The sequence below is a fragment of the Mercenaria mercenaria genome, chromosome 19 (assembly GCF_021730395.1).
Source record: "Mercenaria mercenaria strain notata chromosome 19, MADL_Memer_1, whole genome shotgun sequence".
Lineage (NCBI taxonomy): Eukaryota > Metazoa > Mollusca > Bivalvia > Venerida > Veneridae > Mercenaria > Mercenaria mercenaria.
In genome coordinates this window covers 24,948,082-24,972,871 of record NC_069379.1, presented here as the reverse complement: position 1 = coordinate 24,972,871, position 24,790 = coordinate 24,948,082, and the positions used below count along the sequence as shown (strand labels likewise).

The 24,790-nt window shown below is 34.8% G+C and overlaps 1 protein-coding gene across 4 annotated transcripts in view; it reads left to right on the top strand.

Moving 5' to 3' along the window:
- The first annotated feature begins 22,602 nt into the window (after positions 1 to 22,602).
- LOC123542835 (uncharacterized) overlaps positions 22,603 to 24,790 on the top strand; it is a 220,215-nt gene continuing 218,027 nt past the window's right edge. For all 4 annotated transcript variants that reach the window (XR_008368678.1, XM_053531771.1, XM_053531770.1 and 1 more), the window contains exon 1: positions 22,603 to 22,700. Coding sequence is in view for 3 of the 4 variants with exons in the window: in XM_053531771.1 (XP_053387746.1) it covers positions 22,665 to 22,700 (36 nt within the window). In the remaining variant the exon portion in view is untranslated. The remainder of the gene's footprint in view (positions 22,701 to 24,790) is intronic.

Below are 24,790 nucleotides of genomic sequence, written 5' to 3'. Positions count from 1 at the left end.
ATATACAACTCCCATCTTATCTGCTGTTTATCAGCGATTATGTAACCTTAGCTGATTAGAGGGCAATTAGCACAGCAGGGGTCCCAAGTAGACCATGAATGTGTGTGCAGTGGTGTTGAAAGAAATTAATTTTCCTTCGCTGAATGTGGAATATTTAATGATATTATTATTATTATTATTGTTTGTATTGTTTTATTATTTGATCATATAGATAATAATTAATATTATCTGATTATTATTATTATTATATAATATTACAAATAAAATAATAAAAGATATAGTAATAATATTAAAGATAATAATGATAATAAAACTCGGACATAGTGAAAACTCAGTGAGTTCTTTGTGTTGACAAACAATATATTGTAATTTATCATAATTATAATTTATGAAAAAGGTCACACCGATGAAGGTGACCATTCCATTATCTTTTTATAGAAGGCTTTCAAAAAGAATAGGAAAATGACAATCTACTGTTGCGCTGCTAGCTATTGAGACAAATGATGAATCAGTATTCACTCATGTGCCTTTGCTAAGATGTATCTGCAACATGATTGGCTGATCCGTATTTACATATGGTTATATGTGTTTTGTTGCACACATCGTGTCAAACTTATATATGTATATATGTGAACTGTTACACATGTTAACCTAGACTTAGTGACAACCGATGTGTTGTGAATGTCTGGTTCTGACATTAATTATGAACATGTTTATATTTTTTTCATTGTTGTTCCATATTTTTAAATTTAAAACTTAATTTTAAGACTTTACATGTGTCTATTCCTTGTGGAACATTTCATCTTATCGTAAGAATGCAAACGAACGTTGGTAGCCACTAACTCGGCTTTTATAATATTTTGTTAAAGTAAATCGTTTTTCATCTGTTATTCATTCTGCTATTTTTGATATATGTGTTCCCTTTTACAAGCCTTCTAAGACCTGCAAATCTTGAGTTTCGCTTTCGTTTCAAGGTTAAAAAAGGTTTTGCTTAGATGTTGCTCAATTTTATCCATGGGTATGTACATAGTAGTGTGATATTTGTACAAAGTTCACTACTGTAAAAATAATCTTTTTATCAGTTATTACTATTATTAATTTTTCTTACATATAGTGTTTCTATGACACGATATTGTTAGAACATAGACTTAATAGGTTGGAGTCATTTTCAGAATAAGAATGTTTGCCTTATTCGAACATGAATGGATAACAAGGGGCTTTATTACTTGACAAGACAAAACAGTTGCTTTGATATAGACCACACTGGGTGTCTGTGATCAACAATAGTTTGTTTTCTTACGAAATCCACCATTAAACTGGTAGATTTTTGTAGTTATTGTAAATTTAAGTTATGTCTACAAATTTTTCATACAAGTGCATACATATTCCTCATTTTACTTAGTATGCTTAATAATTGTTAATGGATTGTGACTGACTGAATTAAATAACTTAGTCATATGTTCATTGAAATATGAATTTGACTTCCACTTAACATATCAGTACACTCTGAGGTAACTTTCCCTCACCAGTGTCAATCACACACACACACACAAACCACACAGACAAATGCAGACACACATACATATACATATGTCTGTACTTTTCTAAGTAATCTGGTTACACACATACACACTGGTCAGTATGTTTTAAGTCAACTGGTAACACATACACACAGACACCTGCGCACAGACACACACTGACTGAATTAAATAACTTAGTCTTATGTTCATTGAAATATGGATTTGACTTCCTTTTAACATATCAGTACACTCTGAGGTAACTTTCCCTCACCAGTTTCAATTACACACACACACACACACACACACACACACACACACAAACCACACAGACAAATGCAGACACATACATGCACACATATACACATATCTGTACGTTTCTAAGAAATCTGGTTACACACATACACACACCAGTATGTTTTAAGTCAACTGGTAACACATACACACAGACACCTGCACACAGACACACACTCAAGCACTCACAACACACAAGCACACACTTGCTTATACACATAAATCTGTACTTGTTTAGTAATCTGGTTACTTTTAATGCATGTATCGTTATTTTTACTATTTTATACGGGTATGTCTCTTATAATTCTAAAATTGAATGGCCATTTACATGTGTTTTTAATGCTGTGATGTTTATTTATTTGTATATATTTGATGTTTGTAAATGGATGAGACTGAAATAAATAAATAAATATTAAAATATCTTCATTCCTGTAAATCTTGTTTTTCTTGTACATTCGCTCAAGATTTGCTGATATGTATGAAGATTAATTGAGTAATACATTCGTTGTTTTTGTTTTTAATATGTAATTGAGTAATTTCTGTTGATGCACTCAGGGTCACTCGTTACGGTAAATTAATTAAGGATTATTTTGTGGTTGCCCATGTTTCTTCGTCACCTCACTTGAAATCAGGCTATATGACTCTCGAGTTAGGAATCAATATTTTCGTTTTCTTGTGAGCGGTATTATGACACTTTAATTTAAAATGAAATAATTTTGTTTAAATGTTCATAATATTGATATTGCTTTTTCTGTGTTGAATGTTTGTACTATGTAAATAATTGTATATGTGTTATGCTCTTCACAACTGGAGGAATAAAAGTATCTATCTATCTATATACATTCGGTTTTCAATCTTAGACAAATAATGTTTAAACTTCTTCAGCAAGGCTACCGTTATTACAAATTGCGTAAATATTTTGCTAAATTTTACTATCGTAATTTTGATTTAGTTTTAAAATTCAATAGTTATTTAAAGACACTTCTGCGAGAAGGTATTTCTAAACCCGTTTTTTTTATGGGGATGTGGTTTACAAACTTCGTAAGATCTTGGGTCATGGTAATTTTCCAAATGTATTTGGTAAAATTATAAAACGTTTTATTAAAAGAGGTTACGACCCAACTGTTTTGACAGCATGTTTAGTGTTCAACCCGTTTACAGTTGGACACTACGCTTCCCTCTTTTGACTGTGTCTGACGGAAGAGGGGGAGGACTCTATGATGAGCAGTTTTTAAATCCTACCAGGACTGAATTGTTTTGATATCTGTCTTCTGGCCTGTTTCGTCGGGCCCTTAAGGGTATTTCTCTTGTTGCCCTGTCTTCTGAAAAGGCATTGAGTACATACGTTTTTGGTTCTAAAGGTTTGCTTTTATATATTTATACACGAGCATTTTTGTGTTTTACATGCCATGCCTTTTTGTTTCCATTACGTGTGTTAGAGATTCACCTGGAGGGGATTACTTTTATTTATACTGTTCCGTGTCTTTGGAACATGGTGGGGGTAAGAGTGAGGTTGGGTGCGCACCATAAACCGGTTTAAGCTCCCCAGTGGTGTTTTTGCCACTGACCGTTCCAAGGCGGTGCCCCACTGTGTTCCTTTGTTTGTTCGTTTTGTCCTCATGTGTTGGCTTTGTGAGTGTGCGCGTGTATGTGTATGTGTGTGTGTGTTTGTGGTGTGCACGTCTGCGTGCTGTGGGTTTCGTTTTGGGGAGGCTGCGTTTTTGGTGCGTGGCATTCCCTGTTTGATATTTGTCTTTGTTTTTTACACTATTCTGCAATAGATTTTTTTTAGAAAAGTCAAATTTGAATTTGTGCGTAGCTCCAGACAGTACTTGAAAAAAAAATAGGAAGTTGCCTTTTCCCACTAAAACATAATGAAATTTGTAACATATTCCTAAATAAGTTTCTTATTATTTTATTAGGCTATTATGTTTGATCAACAAATATTTTTCTTTTTATAAAAAGTGCCAAAATAGGTAAAACTTTAAAAGTTATCACATATTTATTTAAAAAATACAATGTTTCCCGTTCTCACGAATTGTTACACTTGTAAAGAAGACTGTCTTTCCAATAAACAATGACTCTTGTTTATTTGAACCATACGGGAATGACTGATTAGCGAAATCTACTTAGATTTTCGCGAAATCTAATCAAATTAGCGAAATCTAGACATAAAATTTAAACTAATGAATATTTTTAAAAATCTTTTTAAGCTTTTATTAAAGATATAAATTTACTTGTGTACAGTATGTCAATTTTCAAGAAAAAATATTTATATTTAAGGTGTTTTTGAAGCGAAAAACGTATACGGGTCTAGATTTCGCCCGATTCTACATGCGCGGAAATCTCAAGTGTCAGGCAAAATCAAGATGTAAAATCTAAAGTTATGAATTTTTTTCCTAAATCTTTTTAGGTTTTTATTAAGCATATATTTATATGTTTGGATGACATTTTTCAAGAAAAAGTATTTATATATATGTTGGTTTTGAAACGAAAAACGTATACGGGTGATGATTTCGCCAGAGTTTATATGGGCAGAAATTTAAAGTGGCAGGCAAAATCTAGACATAAAATTTAAACTAATGAATATTTTTAAAAATCATTTTAAGTTTTTATCAAAGATATAAATTTACGTGTGTATGCCAATTTTCAAGAAAAAATATTTATATTTAAGGTGTTTTTGAAGCGAAAAACGTATACGGGTCTAGATTTCGCGCGATTCTACATGTGCGGAAATCTCAAGTGTCGGGCAAAATCAAGATGTAAAATCTAAAGTGATGAATTTTCTTTCTAAATCTTTTTAGGTTTTTATTAAGAATATATTTATAAGTTTGCATGTCATTTTTCAAGAAAAAGTATTTATTTATTATACAGTGGTCGTCGCACTGGTCGGCACATACAGAGCAGGGATAAGAATCCGCCATAATGAAAAGCACATATAAATAATAAGAAAAGTCACTGTCTTTTCAACAATTAAAAATTCACATGAAAAGCCACTATCTTTTCAAAACAACTTTTACACACACAAAACACAAAAGTTTTAATCCAGAAGAAAAACAATAAGTCACTGATTAATAAAAATCACTTTGAGTGCCAACACTTCATATAATGAATACTAGCAAAGAATGGGGAGAAATTCTTTACTACTTATAGGGACGTTTTCCAGCAAAATCGTTTGATATATAATTATTGTCCATTTTTGGTACAAGATCAAAGACATTCTTGCTTCAATTAGATTAACACAGTGATAATTTAAAAAAAAAAATGATTTGTTAATCAAATTAAACTTAATCCAATTAGTTAAGCGGGGATAAACGATAATTCAATTAAAGGTGGTTTTCTCACACGTTTGCAAAGGTGTGAACTGCAGCAGGTAATCATTCGGTCAAAATTGTGCCGATCTATATCATCCGACAATTATTAGATTATTACATGTAACAAACAGTAATTATTCATATTTACAATTTATTTTTCATTAATATATTTCCATATGAAAATGGCTGTCTAAGAACTATATTGAAGTTATATGTTTAGAACGTAGCCCATTTTCTTAATTTCATTCATATTATATATACATATTCATATTATATATATATCTTAAAGAAGACTACGTGGATTTAGGAAAAAGGATTAAGTATCCAATTCATTATTGTCAAGATCATGTGCATCCGGGGACAAGTGGACTTATCAAATTACGCAGTGCTATAATTCATTGCTTTCAATCAACAGTGCCAAGGAGTATTGTCAAGCGTAAATGAATGAATGACTCGTTGTGGAGAAAGTTTTTTAAAATGTGTCTGTAAATATATTTGTCTTTTATGAATTTTGCATAACTACTAGAATCTATTTATGACTTTGATTGTAATAAAAATCATGGCATACGATGTGTGTATTGTGTTGTATATTGTCACCGCGTGCATTGCATGTAACACTGTCCCACTGCAACACGGTCCAATTTTTATCACACCTTCCTTATTTGATTAAATTACCAAATTATTACGAAAATAAGTAGCAACTTTAAAACCCAATTTAGATTTAATATTGGAGTAATGCATCAAGGTACACCCGTATACGTTATACAAAACAATACTATTTTTCGATATAATATACAATAAATAATACAAACTTATAAGTAACGATTTGAATACATGTCTCGATTCTGTCTGACACATTCCTTAAAATTTTAAGATTTGATTTTGCCTCTCAGTTGAGATTTCAGCGCATATAAAATCAGGCGAAATCAGCTCTAGTATATGTTATTAATCATACTAAATATAAATATTTTTCTCTGAAAATAGACATGCACATGCAGAAATTTATTCTGAAGAAAACTTTAAAATGATTTTCAAAAGATATCCATTACTTTCAATTATATGTCTAGATTTTGCATGCCACATGATTTCTGCGCACATAATCTCTGGCGAAATCATCAACCGTATACGTTTTTCGTTTCAAAACCACCATATCTTTAAATACTTTTGACATGACATGCAAATTTATAAATATATTCTTTAAAAAAAAACCTAAAAAGATTTAGAAAGAAAATTCATCACTTAAGATTTTATATCTTGATTTTGCCCGACACTTGAGATTTCCGCACATGTAGAATCGGGCGAAATCTAGACCCGTATACGTTTTTCGCTTCAAAAACACCTTAAATATAAATATTTTTTCTTGAAAATTGGCATACACACGTAAATTTATATCTTTAATAAAAGCTTAAAATGATTTTTAGAAATATTCATTAGTTTAAATTTTATGTCTAGATTTTGCCTGCCACTTTAAATTTCTGCCCATATAAACTCTGGCGAAATCATCACCCGTATACGTTTTTCGTTTCAAAACCACCTTATATATAAATACTTTTTCTTGAAAATGAACATGCAAACTTATAAATATATTCTTAATAAAAACCTAAAAAGATTTAGAAAGAAAATTCATCATTTTAGATTTTATATCTTGATTTTGCCCGACACTTGAGATTTCCGCGCATGTAGAGTCGGGCGAAATCTAGACCCGTATACGTTTTTCGCTTCAAAAACACCTTAGATATAAATATTTTTTCTTGAAAATTGGCATACACACGTAAATTTATATCTTTAATAAAAGCTTAAAACGATTTTAAAAATATTCATTAGTTTAAATTTTATGTCTAGATTCGCTAATTTGATTAGATTCGCGAATCTACTAATTTCGCTAACATATACGGAACTACTGTAAGTCATTACCCCAATGGCTAATAAGACAGAATCCCTTTGCCCACTGCAGATTATATTGCATTGTGTATGTAATAAAGCGCTCTACATTTTGGTCTAAATTATTATTCTCATGTTTAAAATGACTTGCAGACTTGGACGCGTTAAATTACAGACTCGTACATACGATTAACAATTGACGAAAATATCTTAATGTAATATTTTGTAACATGTGATATAACCTAACTTTAGTCAGTATTTTATGCATATTGTACATATGATGCGGACACTGAAAATTGATATTTTGCCGTGCGCTAATTGATAATCACTTTCGGGCAATCGCAGAACCGCTCAATCGCAATGAGTTACAGCGTTAAAACCATGACGGCGGTATGTCTTATTCACGGTGCACAATCACGTGGTCTATGACGTCATGCTGTAGGTATCGCGCCAAGCATTTTTTGTCAACAAAGCGTCGATTCAAGAAGAAAATTCGTCGTAAATATTTTGTTACGAATTTTTGTAAAATGTCTTTAGTATGTTGCAAGTCCGTTTATAAATGCGTACCTCCGATCACACTGCATCTGCCCGTGTCTGCTTTAGTTTGGCTGGAAAACGGGACAAACTGACCAAAATCTCAAAATCGCTCTTGCTATCGCTCCAAGCTGATTCCAGAACCGCATTAAAACCAGCTTTCTTTTGCGGAATTCTCCAGATGGCCGTTTTTGTTTGTTACTTTTTGTCTCAAAACAGCCACTGATAGATTATTTTTCACGTTAAAAGTGTTATTTTCAGGTAAACCCAAAGATAAAAAAGTATGCTATTGCGGCAAGTTCTGAAAGATAATTGATATCGCAACAAGATTAGAAAGTATGCTCTAACAGGTAGTTTTAAAAGATAAATGCTGTCGCAGCAAACTGAAGCATTTATGTGCGACGACGGCTTGAAAGGTTTGAGCGTGATTTTCAGGATAAATCAAAGGCTTTGAAGCAAAATAAATCTGTTTATGTGTTAATGTAGAGCGGTATATATTCGCGGGGCTATTATTATCATGTTACAAGATTAAAGGTTAGTCGTCAAAGAAGACTAATAAAACATATACAGTTCTTGTGTTTGTAATTTAATCTGTGATTTACAACGATATGATTAATGCCAGTATTTTATAGTTCAAAGTATAAGTTTTGCTGCAGTAGTCATTAAATACAGTCACAAATGGCCAGGCGTCAACAATCCGTCTAATACATCGCCCACTCACATGCACGCTTGAACACACACACGCTTGAAAAACCGCCCATGCCCTTGCACTACCTCCCAAAATGGTCGAAATGCATATAGGTATCAAAACGTCTAAAAACTGCATTAGATCTTTTACGTGAGGTGAAAAAAAACAACAACAACAGAAGAATGCTTCTATTTGTCGCCATTTTTATATATGTATAAGCATATCATTTTAGGCCATGAGTGCAGTTTATTTCGTTTATTTCCGGGTGTATAATATTTTTGTAACGGAAATGTCCATTAAGTGTAAGCAATATATGATGGAATTCATTGGTTGAAATTTACTTTACTTAGCCTTCTTTAACAAACAAACAAATTGACGTCATACTTCTTTTAATGCAAAATCAGAATTACGGGATTGAGAAGTATTGACGAAGTCATTCGATTTTCAGAAAAGAAAACGTACCGTTGATATATTAAGCCTTGTTCACTTTATTTACAGATAAACATTGGGTCTTTCAGAAAAACAAGCTAAAGCGATCAATGGCTAAACAATTCTGGCATTATTTTGCAAAGTAAATATAAAATGATTGTTAGAAAATTCATTCCACTTTTTTCAGTAGCTAAAATATAGTGGATATATACACACCTTTAAAATTGCAGGAATTGTAATACAGAGGAAACAGTTTGCAATTGATTCAACTATGCTTCGACACGTGGAGCAGTTACTGGAAGGAATTATTTTGAAGTTTCGAAATATTAAAATTTTAATATCGTATATTACATTCACAGTCATTGGCAAAACTGGTGTAAGCGTATAATTTTATCCGAAATCTATCATTACAGAAATAATATACATACTTTAGATACTATAAACACATCTTTAAAGTTTACAAATGTAAAAGTTCTTTTAGCACATTATGAACTACTGTTTCAGAAAAACAGGATTTCTTACTTTCAATGTAGAGACAAGGTATATGTAAACCAAATATTCATAGGAACGAATTTTCGGGAAATGATACATTATTTTACAATCATATGATAAGTGTGAGTTTTATCTTGTTTACTTGTGATTATACATGAAGTTACATGTCTTTAAAAATAATAAAAATAAGGCTGAAAGTTCTGGAATGTGTTAGTTGTAAAATATTACAAATGTTTAAACGACCTGACTCAGGAAAAGTCCAATCTACACCATGCTACACATAGCCTTAAAGGCTTACGAGAGTTAACTGTGTAATAACTAAAATTTCCAACATACAAAATTTCTTCAAATTTAGCCTATTGACTCATGACAATGTCTAAAATAGAATTTTGAAAGAAACGTCCTATGTCAGCAGCCTTGAATTTTAAGTCGAAAGGCAGTCAAATAACACGCAAACCTTCTGTGTATCATCAGTTGTCGAGTCCAATTCTAACGCTCGGAGGGATCATAGTTTGCTTTCATTATGCCTTGCACTGCTGTCCCATCGAACACAAAGGGGTCCCCTTTAACAGCATTCCTGTCTAGGCTCACTTTAGCTACCTTTTTCATGCACAAGACCCTAGTTCTCTATGAGCGATCAAAGTCGTGGTCCCTGTAACAAGCAAAAAGACAAAAACTGGTAAAGTCTTATAAGATCAAAGATGACTTATTATAAATGCAGATGTGACATGTCGGGTGCCTGTTATAACATGTCGCTACGTATTTAATCCCAAAACAAATGAATACATACATGTACTGCTTACAGCGTTGCCAAGGGCGTTGATAGTTTTGTTTTACTCATAGTTCGTTATGAACTGACTCAAATCGAATGTTGGTTTTGTTTGTCTTTTTTTCTACGGATCTCTTCAGAGTTTATTCAATTATTTTGTAACACGCCGGCGTTTCCTATGAAGTTTGTTTGTTTTGCCGGTGTAAAGGTTATTTCAATGAGTTTACAGACTAGAATTTCCCCTATTATTATCATTACTGATAATTATGATATTATTATTATTATAATAATTATTATTGAATATAGGTTATTACCTGTCTTCCAATGTAGAACGCTTATTAGTGGGCACACGTTGTATGGACCTGTCTTCTGCTCGTTGCTCATATTTGTCCACCAGATTGCAAACAGTCTTCCGGCTAGTTCGATAGTAAAAGGTCCTGTAAAATAAGAATAGCACGTATAATCCAATGTCATATTTTCTCAAAATAAAAGTATCAAATATTTCATTTAGCATTTGCATTATCATTTGACCAGTTTCGGTTTAGGTGAAAGAGTGATATGCGTTGATTTACTTATAAATACCGATGGGAAAACTGACTTAAAATAAGAATATCATTTCAGCTTGTTGCGATATCATTTATCTTCCAGAACTTGCCGCAATAGCATACTTTTTTATCTTTGGTTTTACCTGAAAATAACACCATTAACGTGAAAAATAATCTATCAGCGGCTGTTTTGAGACAAAAAGTAACAAACAAAAAACGGCCATCTGGAGAATTTAGCAAGAGAAAGCTGGTTTTAATGCGGTTCTGGAATCAGCTTGGAGCGATAGCAAGAGCGATTTTGAGATTTTGGTCAGTTTGTCCCGTTTTCCAGCCAAACTAAAGCAGACACAGACAGATGCAGTGTGATCGGAGGTACGCATTTATAAACGGACTTGCAACATACTAAAGACATTTTACAAAAATTCGTAACAAAATACTTAGAACGAATTTTCTTCTTGAATCGACGCTTTGTTGACAAAAATTGCTTGGCGCGATACCTACGGCGTGACATCATAGACCACGTGATTGTGCACCGTGTATTGAGATACCGGCATTGAACGGATATCGGAAATTATCGATGACAAAAGGAGGAAAACGGAAATTAATTACTAGTCAGGGTTTTATGACATGTTAGATATATTTTAACATATATTGCAATAAAATCATGACTTAAAGCAAACTTTTTCTTTATTATGGAAAGATTGCACAAGGTTTCAGAGGAAGAAGATTCACTGGTTTGTCGAAGATACTTGAATAGTTACCGCACTATACCTCATTTTGGATAGAGATTTTAACCGGTCCCAGAAAAGTCACAAATTAGCTATGTAGTCGAACCTAATCCGACATATACTGTTTGTTTTATATTGTGACGGTCAAACTATAATGGTGGCTGCAAAAGTCAGAAATTAAAAAGCAGCCACTCAGCGACAGTAAGCTTGTCTAATTAGCTATATAGCTAAATCTAGCATTTTCGGATGCTCACAAATTTATGTATCTTTGTTTACTTTTCTGAGAAACTTGCATGGACTTCTGACACGCGCTGCAGCGGCACAAGCGTACTTTTGAGAGCCATGGAATGAACAAGAAACCACGGAATATTGAGAATTAGGTATATAGCTCAACATATCTAGAAACCAATAAGAATTGTTTAATAAATATCAGTATCAAATATAAAATAGTTATTATCCCATTGAAATGGTTTATGAGACAAAAGACAATTGCAAAGAGCGGAGATCTATGCAATTTCAGTTACAATACATGTTGCGAATTTCTGCGATTACCTACTGATTTCTAAGTTGTCTTATGTTACGATGATTGTCACAAGTGAAACATTCACCAATGATTTATCACAAAATACTGGCTTTACTGCTCTATTTATTGAAAATGTACTGTGACTGCAAAATCGATCTTATAATTGGTATCGTGTTATTGTCTTGGCAGTGGCTAGGATTATGGTACCATAATCCTAGCCTCTGATTCTAGTATTATGAAAGTTCGGTATTCCTAGACAACCCTATTAAGATAGGCTAGGGTTACAGAACTATTTAAAAGGCATCAAATATATGTTGGTATATGCATAAAGGATGTTGTAAACTTACTTATTATGTCTCCCACCACACAGTGGTGTGGGAGACATATTGATTTACTCCAGTCCGTGTGTCTGTCTGTCACAAACCTTGTCCGCACTCTAAGTCGAACATTTCTCATCCGATTTTCACCAAACTTGAACAAAATGTGTTTGACCATAAGACCTCGGCCAATTTCGATAACTAGCCAAATCGTTCCAGACGTCTTGGAGTAATGGCTCTTGAATTACCAAAAATTGGCCTTTTTACTCTTGTCCGCACTCTAACCCGTCCCTAGATTTGCCACTATAATGCCACCCTTTTCAATGGTGGAGTATTTAGACAATTTTCCACCAAAATGCCACCTAAAATGCCACCAAAATGGTAAAAAAATGAACAGGACAGTGGCAAACCTGTTTTCCACTAAATTCCACCTCTTTCCACTTGTGTACACCTTTAGGTGGCAATAAGTGGAGTATTTAGACAGTTTAACACCAATATGCCACCATTATGGTGGAAAATTTGTTTGCCACTTAATTCCACCAATAGCCACCTTCATGGTGGCAGTAAGTGGAGTATTTAGACAAATTACCACTAAAATGCCACCATTATGGTGTAAAAATATTTTCCACTAAACGCCACTTACTTCCACCAATTGCCACCTAACAGGTGGCAGTAAGCAGACAAAATTTCACCAAAACGCCACTATGGTGGCAGTCCTATTTTCCACTAAATGCCACCAAATAGCTGGCAATAGTAGGAAAATACGATCGGCTGCACCTGCTGAATCTGAAAAATCTCAGTAGTAAGCAAAAATCAAATTATATAATATATTTTTTATTTTTATGAAAAATCAAAGACTCTTCACAAGAAATCACAAAAGATCTGAACACAGGATCAGGATGGTGTCAATGCAGTCTTATTTTTTCATATTCCATGATGGCTTAAGTAGATGGCGAATGACTCTCCAAATTTCACTCCTTTGGATGTAAGGCCATTTTTCCAGCACACAATCTGTAACAGCAAACCATACAATGTCATCTATTAATAGATATATTTTTCTAACATTCTGAATAATTTTGCAGAAAATTGTAAATTTCCTCTAGAAAATATATGAAATCGAAAGACTAAACTGTAACTCACTGACATAACAAAGAACTCTACAAACTTAATCTATATCAAATACTTCGAAATCATTTAAATTCGCTGGCATGAAATTTCAAGCAAACGTAAAAAGGACTGTTTTGCGTGGGCTTTAATTCGCACATTTTCAATTTATAAATGAAAACATAAATTAACAAGAGCTGTCACAGGAGACAGCGCGCTCGACTATTTCGATGCTGGATAGTGAAACTGTGCACAGCTGAGGAAACTAGAGCTGTCACTGGAGTGTTTAATGACTCCAATTGTGGACGAAGATATTGCACAAAGCCCGAGTCTGTGTCAAAAATATCAACTTAGTAATAAGAGAGGTAAAGATAAAATGCATCAAAACACTATATAAGTATATCCTAAGCAAAAAGGGGCATAATTCATTAAATACTGGTGCCAGAGTTATGCACTTTGTGTCATATGGTGTGGGTGATGATGTTGAACAACTATTTTAAGTCTGAATCAAATCCATTCAGTAATAACAGAGACTGAGTGAAAGTGCATCAAAACTTTAACCTAAAATTCTAAGTAAAAAGGGGGAATAATTAATGAAAAATTGGTGCCAGAGTTATGCACCTTGCGTCATATGGTGTGGGTGTTGATGTTAAAGAACTATCTTAAGTCTGAATCAAATCAATTCAGTAATAACAGAGACAAAGTGAAAGTGCATTAAAACTTTAACCTAAAATTCTAAGTAAAAAGGGGAAATAATTCATGAAAAATTGGTCCCAGAGTTATGTACCTTGTGTCATATGATAAGGGTAATGATGTTGAACAATTGTTTAAGTTTGAATCAGATCCATCTAGTAATAATAAAGATAAGAGAGAAAGTGCATAAAAATTTAACCTGAAATTCTAGGTCAAAACACTATATAAGTATATCCTAAGCAAAAAGGGGCATAATTCATTAAATACTGGTGCCAGAGTTATGCATCTTGTGTCATATGATGTGAGTGATGATGCTGAACAAATATTTTAAGTTTGAATCAAATCCATACAGTAATAACAGAGGTAGAGGGAAAGTACACCAAAACTTTAACCTGAAATTCTAAGTAAAAAGGGGAAATAATACATGAAAAATTGGTCCCAGAGTTATGCATCTTGTGTCATATGATGTGGGTGATGACGCTGAACAACTATTTTAAGTTTGAATCAAATCCGTACAGTAATAACAGAGGTAGAGCGAAAGTGCACCAAAACTTTAACCTGAAATTCTAAGTAAAAAGGGGGAATAATTCATGAAAAAAATGGTGCCAGAGTTATGTACCTTGTGTCACATGATGTGGGTGATGATGTTGAACAACTATTTTAAGTTTCAAATCCATCAAGTAATTACAGAGATAAGTTGAAAACAGAGAAAGTGCACCAAAACTTTAACCAAGGTGGGGACGCGGAAAGACGCCGACGCCGACGCCAACACCTGGGCGAGTAGGATAGCTCTCCTTATACTTCGTATAGTCGAGCTAAAAAATAATAACAGCGCGGTCTTAAATTCACGCATCGGTTCTAGTGCGAAATACGCGAAAATTCGTCCTATGCGAATAAAAATGATTTCACAGTAATATGCAACATCTTTATTATAACTGTGAGAAGTTTCATCAAAATCTACATTGTAGAAAAAATTCTATCCACTCAAACGGTTACATTGTTTTGTGGAAATATATGCATCTTGAATCAATAACAAGAATTTGAGAACTGATGAAAGATGTGGAAGCACCATTGCTCTAAGTGTGATTTATACTTGTGTCAAATTTCATGAATATATATCAATGGATTACTTGTTATGTAGGAATTTATGGATTGAAAAACAATTAAAGGGCAATAACTTTGGTTACTGAAGTGATCCTGATGGAAATTGCACAAGCAATGCTGTCCTGTAGTGATCTACATTTTTGTAAAGTCCATCAATAGATGCAGGAAAAATCCCTATTTTTTACCAAATCAAGGGGAAATACTTCTTTTACTAGGTAAATGATTGAGCAGTGTTAATGAGCTTATAATAATTACATGAGGTTTTGTGATTCTATAGACAAAGCTATAAAAATATTTTTCCAATTACAAGCATTTTCAGTTAATCCGATGGACAGATAAAAAAGAAAGGACAACACCAAAAATAATATCCCTCCGCCTTTGACACTTGGGTTTTTCATCACATTTATAATTAATATTTATCATATAATATGCCAGGAATTTCTATTAATTGGTGTATTTCTTTAAAAATTAAGGGTTATTTAATATTAGCTTTTATAAAAACATATAATATTTACCTGATTCAAAATTATCTTGATAATGTTTCTTTTATGCAGTAATAAGCTGTATGCTGCTCAGGGATATACCGTCAGGCAGGCATATCATGTCAGAAAGTTGCACTTTTTTCACAGAAGGTACCTGGTATGAACAGTTTAAAGTACATATTGTATCCCAAGTGCTAATCAATAATGTAAATAATTACAAAATGATACAATTTTACAAACAGTGTTATAAACATGTCATCAGATTGAGCTATATTCCAGAAAATATATCTGGGGTTTATCTCTAAGACATAAAAGGAGATGTGTTGACTTTAATTCAAAGCAGTTTGGTAAATGTTGTTTCAAATTCAAGTATTTGTTAAGAGTAAGTAATTAAGACAATGTTAAAGACGGTAATAATTAAAAAAAATAAATAAACAGTATAATATTATTACCTCTCACAATGTGTTTCCAGTTTCTCCCAGGCTGACTCACCAAATGCCAGATTTCAAAATTTGGTATTACTACACAGATAAATTGATTCCACACATACACTTTCTTGGTCAGCTAAAGAAGGTGTCAAATCCTTATGTTGAAAAGCTATTGTAAAAACATCCTTTTTATAAACACTTTTTTTTCAGTTAATGAAGAGAATAGGCAAGAACTATTTCTTTGCATCTGACCTGATGTTTGCCTGCATATATAAATCTTAACTGACCCAAATTCCACCTGGGGTTGCTTCTATACATTTGTGTGGGAGCTTGTAACTTGATCTATCATTAATCTTATCTTTAACCAACTTTCACTCATGCAGAAATAATACACTGCAGACACATTTCAAAATGATCTTTTCAGATTCAGCTAGTACAGCCAATGTCCACTAGTTGCCACCTATTTTCCACCTTTTTCTGTCTTTCATTGCATAGAATGCAAAGCTATAATAAGCAATAAATATTCTGTCTCACAAAAGAACGAAAATTCAATTTTTCTGTATACCATTCTGAATATTATTTTTGTCCAGCTAGAGTCAGCATAGACTTACTCTCATTTTAATGAAACCCTTTGATGAAGGAACCTGGGTATAGGCTGTTTTGCAGATGTTGGTCAGTCTGTCGGTCATTTGGTATGTTGACCAATTGGTTTCCGGATGATAACTCAAGAATGCTTTGGCCTAAGATCATGAAACTTTATATATAGGTTGGTCATGACCAGCAGTGACCCATATTGACTTGGAGGCCAGTAGGTCAAAGGTCAAAATCACAGCGACCTGGAACAGTTAAACAGTTTCCAGATGATAACTCTAATACTCTTGAGCCTAGGATCATGAAAGTGAATGGGAAGGTTGAACATAGCTAGCAGATAACTCCTATAGATTTTTAGTTCAGTAGGTCAAAGATCAAGGTCACAGTGAACTGGAACAGTTAAGCTGTTTCCGGATGTTAGTTTGAGAACTCTTTGACCTAGGATCATGAAACTACATAGGGAGGTTGATCATGACCTGCAAAGGACCCCTACTGATTTTGAGGTCAGTCAATGGTCAAAGGTCTAGGTCACATTGACCCAGAACACTAGAACGTTTTTTTGCCCAATAACTAGAGAATGCTTTGGTCTAAGATCACATTTGATACAGAAGTCACTTATGACTGGTAAATGGCCCATAATTATTGATTTAAAGGTAGTACATCAAACATCCAGTGCACAGTGACCAAATGATTTTTGTTCTTGTACAGTTACTGAATACATCAAGTGGGGATGGGGAGCATTTTGTGTTCTACGAGCTGTTGTCAATGTGCAGTTTTAGCAAAGTCAGGTTCCGTGTCAATTAGGCCTGAAGTTTGAAGTTTAGTGTCCATTATACCTTGATTCCAACCTGAGTCCATGTGAAGATTTTTGTACAGGGTAATCCAATGTCTTACAGTTCTCTTTTAAATTAAACATCACAAAAATTTCTAAGTTTTTTTTCCACCTATTCGCCACCAAGAAAATTTGCTAAGTCCCTATTTTCCACTAAACGCCACTCGATTTCCACCATGAAAAAAAACTATGTTCTACTTTCCACCAATTTACACCTTTCTACCACCATAAAGAAAAATTATGTTCAAATTTACACCTAATGCCACCTAAATGCTGCCAAAATAAAGTGGCTTTTGGTGGCAAATTTACCACTTAGGTGAAAAAAGAGCTGAATTACACCAAACGCCAACTAATGCCACCTATTTCCACCAACTGCCACCCTTTCTTCATGGAAATAAGTGGCAAAGAGTGGCATTAGGTGGCAAATCTAGGGACGGGAATTCAAACATTTCTCATGCAGTCTTCACCAAACTTGAACAAAATGTGTTTGACTATGAGACCACAGCCAAGTTCGATAACTAGCCAAATCAGTCCAGGCATTTTGTAGTTACAGCCCTTGAATTATCGAAAAATCGGCCTTTTTACTCTTGTCCGCTCTTTAAGTCGAACATTTCTCATCCGATCTTCACAAAACTTGAACAAAATGTGTTTGGCCATAAGACCTTAGCCAAGTTCGATAATTAGCCAAATCCGCCCAGGCACTTCTGATTTATGGCCCTTGAATTACTGATTGGATCCACTCATCCAGACCATCTAATTGGATCCACTCATCTAAACCATCTAGGGACACTAGACATTTTTCATAGGGGCAGTTGTGGGAGACATGCGCTTTTCTCAAAAGCATCTCTAGTTTAACTTAAAATAGCGATTTTTCATGCCTGCCTTATTATTTTGTGTTATCGATCCGCCATTTTGGATTAGTATAATCCTAAACGATATATTGAACAATATATTTATGGCAGCGACTACAAATAAACTATAGTAAAAAGAAATGAAAAAAATAATTAAATAATAAAAGAACAAAAGAAAGAAAAAAAAGAAAGAGAAAAGAAAAAATAGAGAAGAAACAATGAAAAATAAAAGTAAAAAATGCAAAATCATGAATATGAAATAATAACATACTCTATTTACAAAAAACAAAATTACAACAATTTAAAAAAAAAAACGATTATTTTTTATGGAAATTAAAAAGAAAAAATGGGCCATGAACTGAGCACCTCTTTGTGGTGTGGCCCGGATGTAGCCAAGTTGCCGCCATTAATATATCGTATTAAAATTACATTAAGATTACATTAACCCAAAATGATGGATATCGATAACACAAAATATATGGCATGCAGGCATGAAAAATCACTATTTTAAGTGAAATAAGTAAGTTTACAACATCATTTATGCATGTCTTAACATATAATGGATGCCTCTTAAATACTTCCATAATCCTAGCCTATCCTCATAGGGTTGTTTATATAGGAATACGGAACTTCCGTAATCCTAGAGTTGTACCATAATCCTAGCCACTGCCTATTGTCTTGCATCTTATAAACCATTTGAATGCAATTATGACCATTTTGCATTTGATTTTGGGTTATTTTGCATTATTGTTATTGGTTTTATAGCTACTTCTAGCTATATATAGTTAGGTTTAGCTACATAGCTAATTTGTGACTTTTCTGGGACCTGTTTAATACTGTCAAACGTAGTCGTAGGAGCAGGGGGTCTAGCCTCTAGGTACCCCCTCCCCTTAATTCCTACCAATACTGTCAGAGAGTAAAAGAAAAAAACTCATTAAATACTTGATAGACTTACCAACAGTAAATTTAACATTAACATTCATGATAGAAACTAAATAGCCCAGTACTGGCAGTGTTCAAAATAATTTAACATCAGATTGTTTTATACTTGTGACTGCCAACCATCAAAACTTCAAAGGACCAAATCACAGTACACAGTCATGTGAAGTTATTGGTTTTATTGCTTGTACATCTTACTGTGTAGACGCCGTAAAACATGCATAGGTATAGATAACCAGAAAATTCGTAATTTTGGAGATTATTTGATAATTTTTGCATAAATCATTGTTGCTGTGGCACTGAGTTCCCTGTCTGCTTCCACACCTTGGTTTAAACTATACCTCTGTTATTACTCTATGTATTTTCTTCAAACTTAAAACAGTTATTCCTCATCATTACCCACATCATATGACACAAGGACTTTAACTTGTACACTACTATTTTATAAATTATTCCCCATTTTCACTCTATCTCTGGATGAATTTGATTCAAAGATGAGGTAGTTGTTCCACATCAACATGCACATCATATGACACAAGATTCAAATTTTTGCACCAATTTTTCATGATTTATGTCCCCTTTTTACTTAGAGTTTTAGATTAGTTTTGATGCATTTCTTTATATCTCTGTTATAAGCTCAACTTTTGGAAGAAAAAGTAGACCTATTGCACTTGCCCCAGCGTTGGCTTCAGCGTCGGCATCGCTGTTGGTTAAAGTTTTTGATAAAGTCAGATATCTCTGTTACTATCAAAGCTATTGACTTGAAACTTAAAACAGTTATAAATTTACTATCAGAGTATATGCCAGGAGAAGCAATCCTTATAACTCTGATTTTTATGCCCCCCTTCGAAGAAGGAGGGGTACATTGTTTTGCAGATGTCGGTCGGTCGGAATGTAGACCAATTCGTTTACGGATGATAACTCAAGAACGCTTGGGCCTAGGATCATGAAAGTTGATAGGAAGGTTGATCATCACCTGCAGATGACCCCTATCGATTTTGAGGTTAGTATGTCAAAGGTCAAGGTCACAGTGACCCTGAACAGTTAAACGGTTTTCAGATGATAACTCAATAACGCTTGGGCCTAGGATCATGAAAGTTGATAGGGAGGTTGTTCATGACCAGCAGATGACCTCTATTGGTTTCGAGGTCAGTATGTCAAAAGTTAAGGTCACAGTGACCCTGAACAGTTAAACGGTTTCCAGATGATGGATCATGAAAGTTGATAGGGAGGTTGGTCATGACCAGCAGATGACCCCTATTGATTTTGAGATCAGTAGGTCAATGGTCAAGGTCACAGTGACCAGGAACAGTAAAATGGTTTCCAGGCGATAACTCAAGAACACTTGGGCCTAGGATCAGGAAAATTGATAGGGAGATTGGTCATGACCAGCAGATTGGCCAGGAACAGTTAAACGGCTTCTGGATGAGAACGCTTAGACCAAGGGTCATGAAAGATGATAGAGAGGTTTATCAAGACCAGCAGATGACCCCTATAGATTTTGAGGTCAGTAGGTCAAAGGTCAAGGTTACAGTGACCCAGAACATTTAAACCTTTTCCAGACAATAACTTGAGAACACTTGGGCCTGGGATCTTGAAACTTGATAGGGAGGTTAGTCATGACCAGTAGATGACCCCTGTAGATTTTGAGGTCAGTAGGCCAAAGCTGAAGGTCACATTGACCCGGAACAGTTAAACCCTTTCCGGACAATACCTTGAAAATGCTTGTGCCTAGGATCACGAAACTTAAAAGGGAGGTTGATCATGACCAGCAGATGACCCCTATTGATTTTTAGGTCAATAGGTTAAAGGTCAAGGTCAGGTTGAACCAGAACAGTAGAACTTTTGTTTACAGTGAGCATATAATTTCTGTTCCTTGTGCAATTACTGAATGCATCAAGGGGGGCATTTCGTGTTTGACGAGCTCTTGTTTAACTCTGAGTTATGCCCGTTTTTAATTTAGAATTTTTTTGTTAAAGTTTTTAATAAAGTTCAATATCTCTGCTATTAATTATTATCAAAGCTTTTGACTTGAAACTTACCGTATAATAGTTATCAAAGTCTATACCTGGAGAAACAATCCCCATAACTCTGATTTGAAATTTGACAGGGTTATGCCCCTTCTTAACTTAGAATGTTTCACATTTTATAAAGTTATTACTGGCAAAGCTCTAATTCAGAGTCAAGCACTGAGAAAAGTCGAGCGCGCTATCATCAGACAGCTCTTGTTACAGCAGAGATTTTATTTGGTCTTAAAATAGTTTTTACACATCATCACTCACATCATATGATGTAAGGGAAATAATCTTATGATACAGGGGATTCCGGCTCAAGGTCAAGGTCACAACTCAGGAACAAACTTTTGAGCCTTCCATTTTGTGTCCGCTCTGTATCTCGGAAACTCCTTGAAGGATTTTCATGAAACATGGGTCAAATGATCACCTCATCAAGACGAGGTGCAGAACCCATGAGTAAGCCATGCTGGCTCAAGGTCAAGGTCACAAAGGTTTGAGCCTTCCATTTTGTGTCCACTCTGTATCTCCTAAACCCCTTGAAGGATTTTCATTAAACTTCGGTCAAATGATTACCACATCAAGAACTCAGGATTCAGCTATGTCAACTCAAGGTCATGGTCACAACTCAAGGTCAAAGGTTTGAGCTCTGTATCTCCTAAACCCCTTGAAGGATTTTCATGAAACTTTGGTCAAATGATCACCTCATTTGGATGATATGCAGAATTCATAAGTCAGTCATGTCAGTTCAAGGTCAGTGTCACAGTTCAAGGTCAAAGGTTTACCCTTTCACAATCCATAACAGTGGTGGGGGATTTAGCTGTCTTTCAGACTGCCTTGTTCAAATTTGAAATAGTTCCCTCATCAGATGACAAAGGCTATAATTTTAGTTATTAACCACATGATATGACAGATGGTGCATTACACTTGCAAAAATATTCCCTGAAATGTGTCCCTTTTATACTCAGTTAATGGTCGGATTCACTTTCAGCCTGCCTCTGTTATTTGACTCAGACTTAAACTACTGTGCAATATTGTCAACTGCACTGGAGTTATTAAAACTACAGTAGTAACTTCAGCTTCCTCAGTTGTGCCCTATTAAATTTCAGTTTTTAGCTTTAATGCACTTCCACTGTATGTTTTTTACTATGGATTTAACTTTAACTTAAAGTAGTTGTCATATATCATCACAGACACCATATGGCACAAGGTCTGTAATTCTGGCTCAAATATTTCATGAATTATGCCCCTTTTTACTTTGAATTTCAGGTTAAATCTTTATGCGTTTGGACTCTACCTTAGTTATTACTAAATGTATTTGCTTCAGACCCTTATCATCACCCACATCATGTGACACAAGGTGCATTTAATACTTTTGCAGAAATATTCTGTGAAGTATGTTTGTTTTACACTTATCATAAAGTATGGCCATTTTACACTTACTCCCTCAGTTATCACCAACATCAGTGTTAGCTCTGGTTTCCTTAGATATTTGACTGTCAAGCATCTAAATTGTCAATCATGCTGTCTTCACTAACATCTCTGTCTGTTTCAGGTGTAACAGAAATTTCAATGTAGGCAAACCAATTGTGGCAATATGGATGAGTTTTTGTCACAAGTAAAGACAACTCTGGTATGTTACTTATTTTAGAATTGTCATTCAGTATATTGAACATTGATTTTAAGAGAACATTTTGTTGAGGTTAAAGTGACAAATGTCAAGATTTTCATGATGGAGGAAAACATAAGACACCCTTGCCATATTTCAGGTGCATGTATAGTGTACCTTGTAGAATCATAGACCTTTTTTAGCCCACAAGACATCCGTGCAGGCCATATTTCAGGTACACGTATAGTGTACCTTGTAGAATCATAGACCTTCTGTAGGGCACAAGACATCCGAGCAGGCCGTATTTCAGGTACATGTATAGTGTACCTTGTAGAATCATAGACCTTCTGTAGGGCACAAGACATCCGAGCAGGCCGTATTTCAGGTACATGTATAGTGTACCTTGTAGCATCATAGACCTATTTTAGCTCACAAGACACCCGAGCAGGCCATATTTCAGGTACATGTATAGTGTACCTTGTAGAATCATAGACCTTCTGTAGGGCAAAAGACATCTGAGCAGGCCGTATTTCAGGTGCATATATAGTGTACCTTGTAGAATCATAGACGTTCTGTAGGGCACAAGACACCCATGCAGGCCGTATTTCAGGTGCATATATAGTGTACCTTGTAGAATCATAGACATTCTGTAGGGCACAAGACACCCATGCAGGCTATATTTCAGGTATAGTGTACCTTGTAGAATCATAGACCTTCTGTATGGCACAAGACACCCTTGCAGGCCGTATTTCAGGTACATGTGTAGTGTACTTTGTAGAATCGTAGACCTTCTGTAGGGCACAAGACTCTCTTGCAGGCCATATTTCAGGTACATGTATAGTGTACCTTGTAGAATCATAGACCTTCTATAGGGCAAAAGACACCCATGCAGGCCGTATTTCAGGTGCATATATAGTGTACCTTGTAGAATCATAGACCTTCTGTAGGGCACAAGACACCCATGCAGGCCGTATTTCAGGTACATGTATAGTGTACCTTGTAGAATCATAGACCTTCTGTAGGGCACAAGACACCCTCAGGCCGTATTTCAGGTACATGTATAGTGTACCTTGTAGAATCGTAGACCTTCTGTAGGGCACAAGACACTCTTGCAGGCCATATTTCAGGTACATGTATAGTGTACCTTGTAGAATCGTAGACCTTCTGTAGGGCACAAGACACCCTTGCAGGCCGTATTTCAGGTACATGTATAGTGTACCTTGTAGAATCGTAGACCTTCTGTAGGGCACAAGACACCCGTGCAGGCCATATTTCAGGTACATGTATAGTGTACCTTGTAGAATCATAGACGTTCTGTATGGCACAAGATACCCATGCAGGCCATATTTCAGGTATAGTGTACCATGTAGAATCATAGACCTTCTGTATGGCACAAGACACCCTTGCAGGCCATATTTCAGGTATAGTGTACCTTGTAGAATCATAGACCTTCTGTAGGGCACAAGACACCCTTGCAGGCCGTATTTCAGGTACATGTATAGTGTACCTTGTAGAATCATAGACCTTCTGTATGGCACAAGACACCCATGCAGGCCATATTTCAGGTATAGTGTACCTTGTAGAATCATAGACCTTCTGAAGGGCACAAGACACCCTTGCAGGCCATATTTCAGGTAAATGTATAGTGTACCTTGTAGAATCATAGACCTCTTGATAGGGCACAAGATATCCTTGCAGGCTGTATTTCAGGTATAGTGTACCTTGGAGAATCATAGACCTCTTGGTCGGGCACAAAGACATCCTTGCAGACCATATTTCAGGTACAGGTATAGTGTACCTTGTAGAATCATAGACAAAATTTTACATCCATGAATGACACATTTGATAGTGAAAAAATAACCAATTGAGTTTTGGTTATATAGATCACCCTTAGTTTAAGATAACACTTGGTAGATTCTTGTTTTTGGATAAAATCCCATTCTTAGGCTGCTTTTGTTTATCCATAGACTGCTTTTATTTATCCAGAAATCTTTAGCATCTTGAATTCAGTGTTTGTATGCACAGAAAGTGACATATCTGACTGTTGAAGTTCTTCAGCTATTAGTCCTTGCACAAACAGAGTGTTTAAAATTGCATGAAATAATTTAGGAATA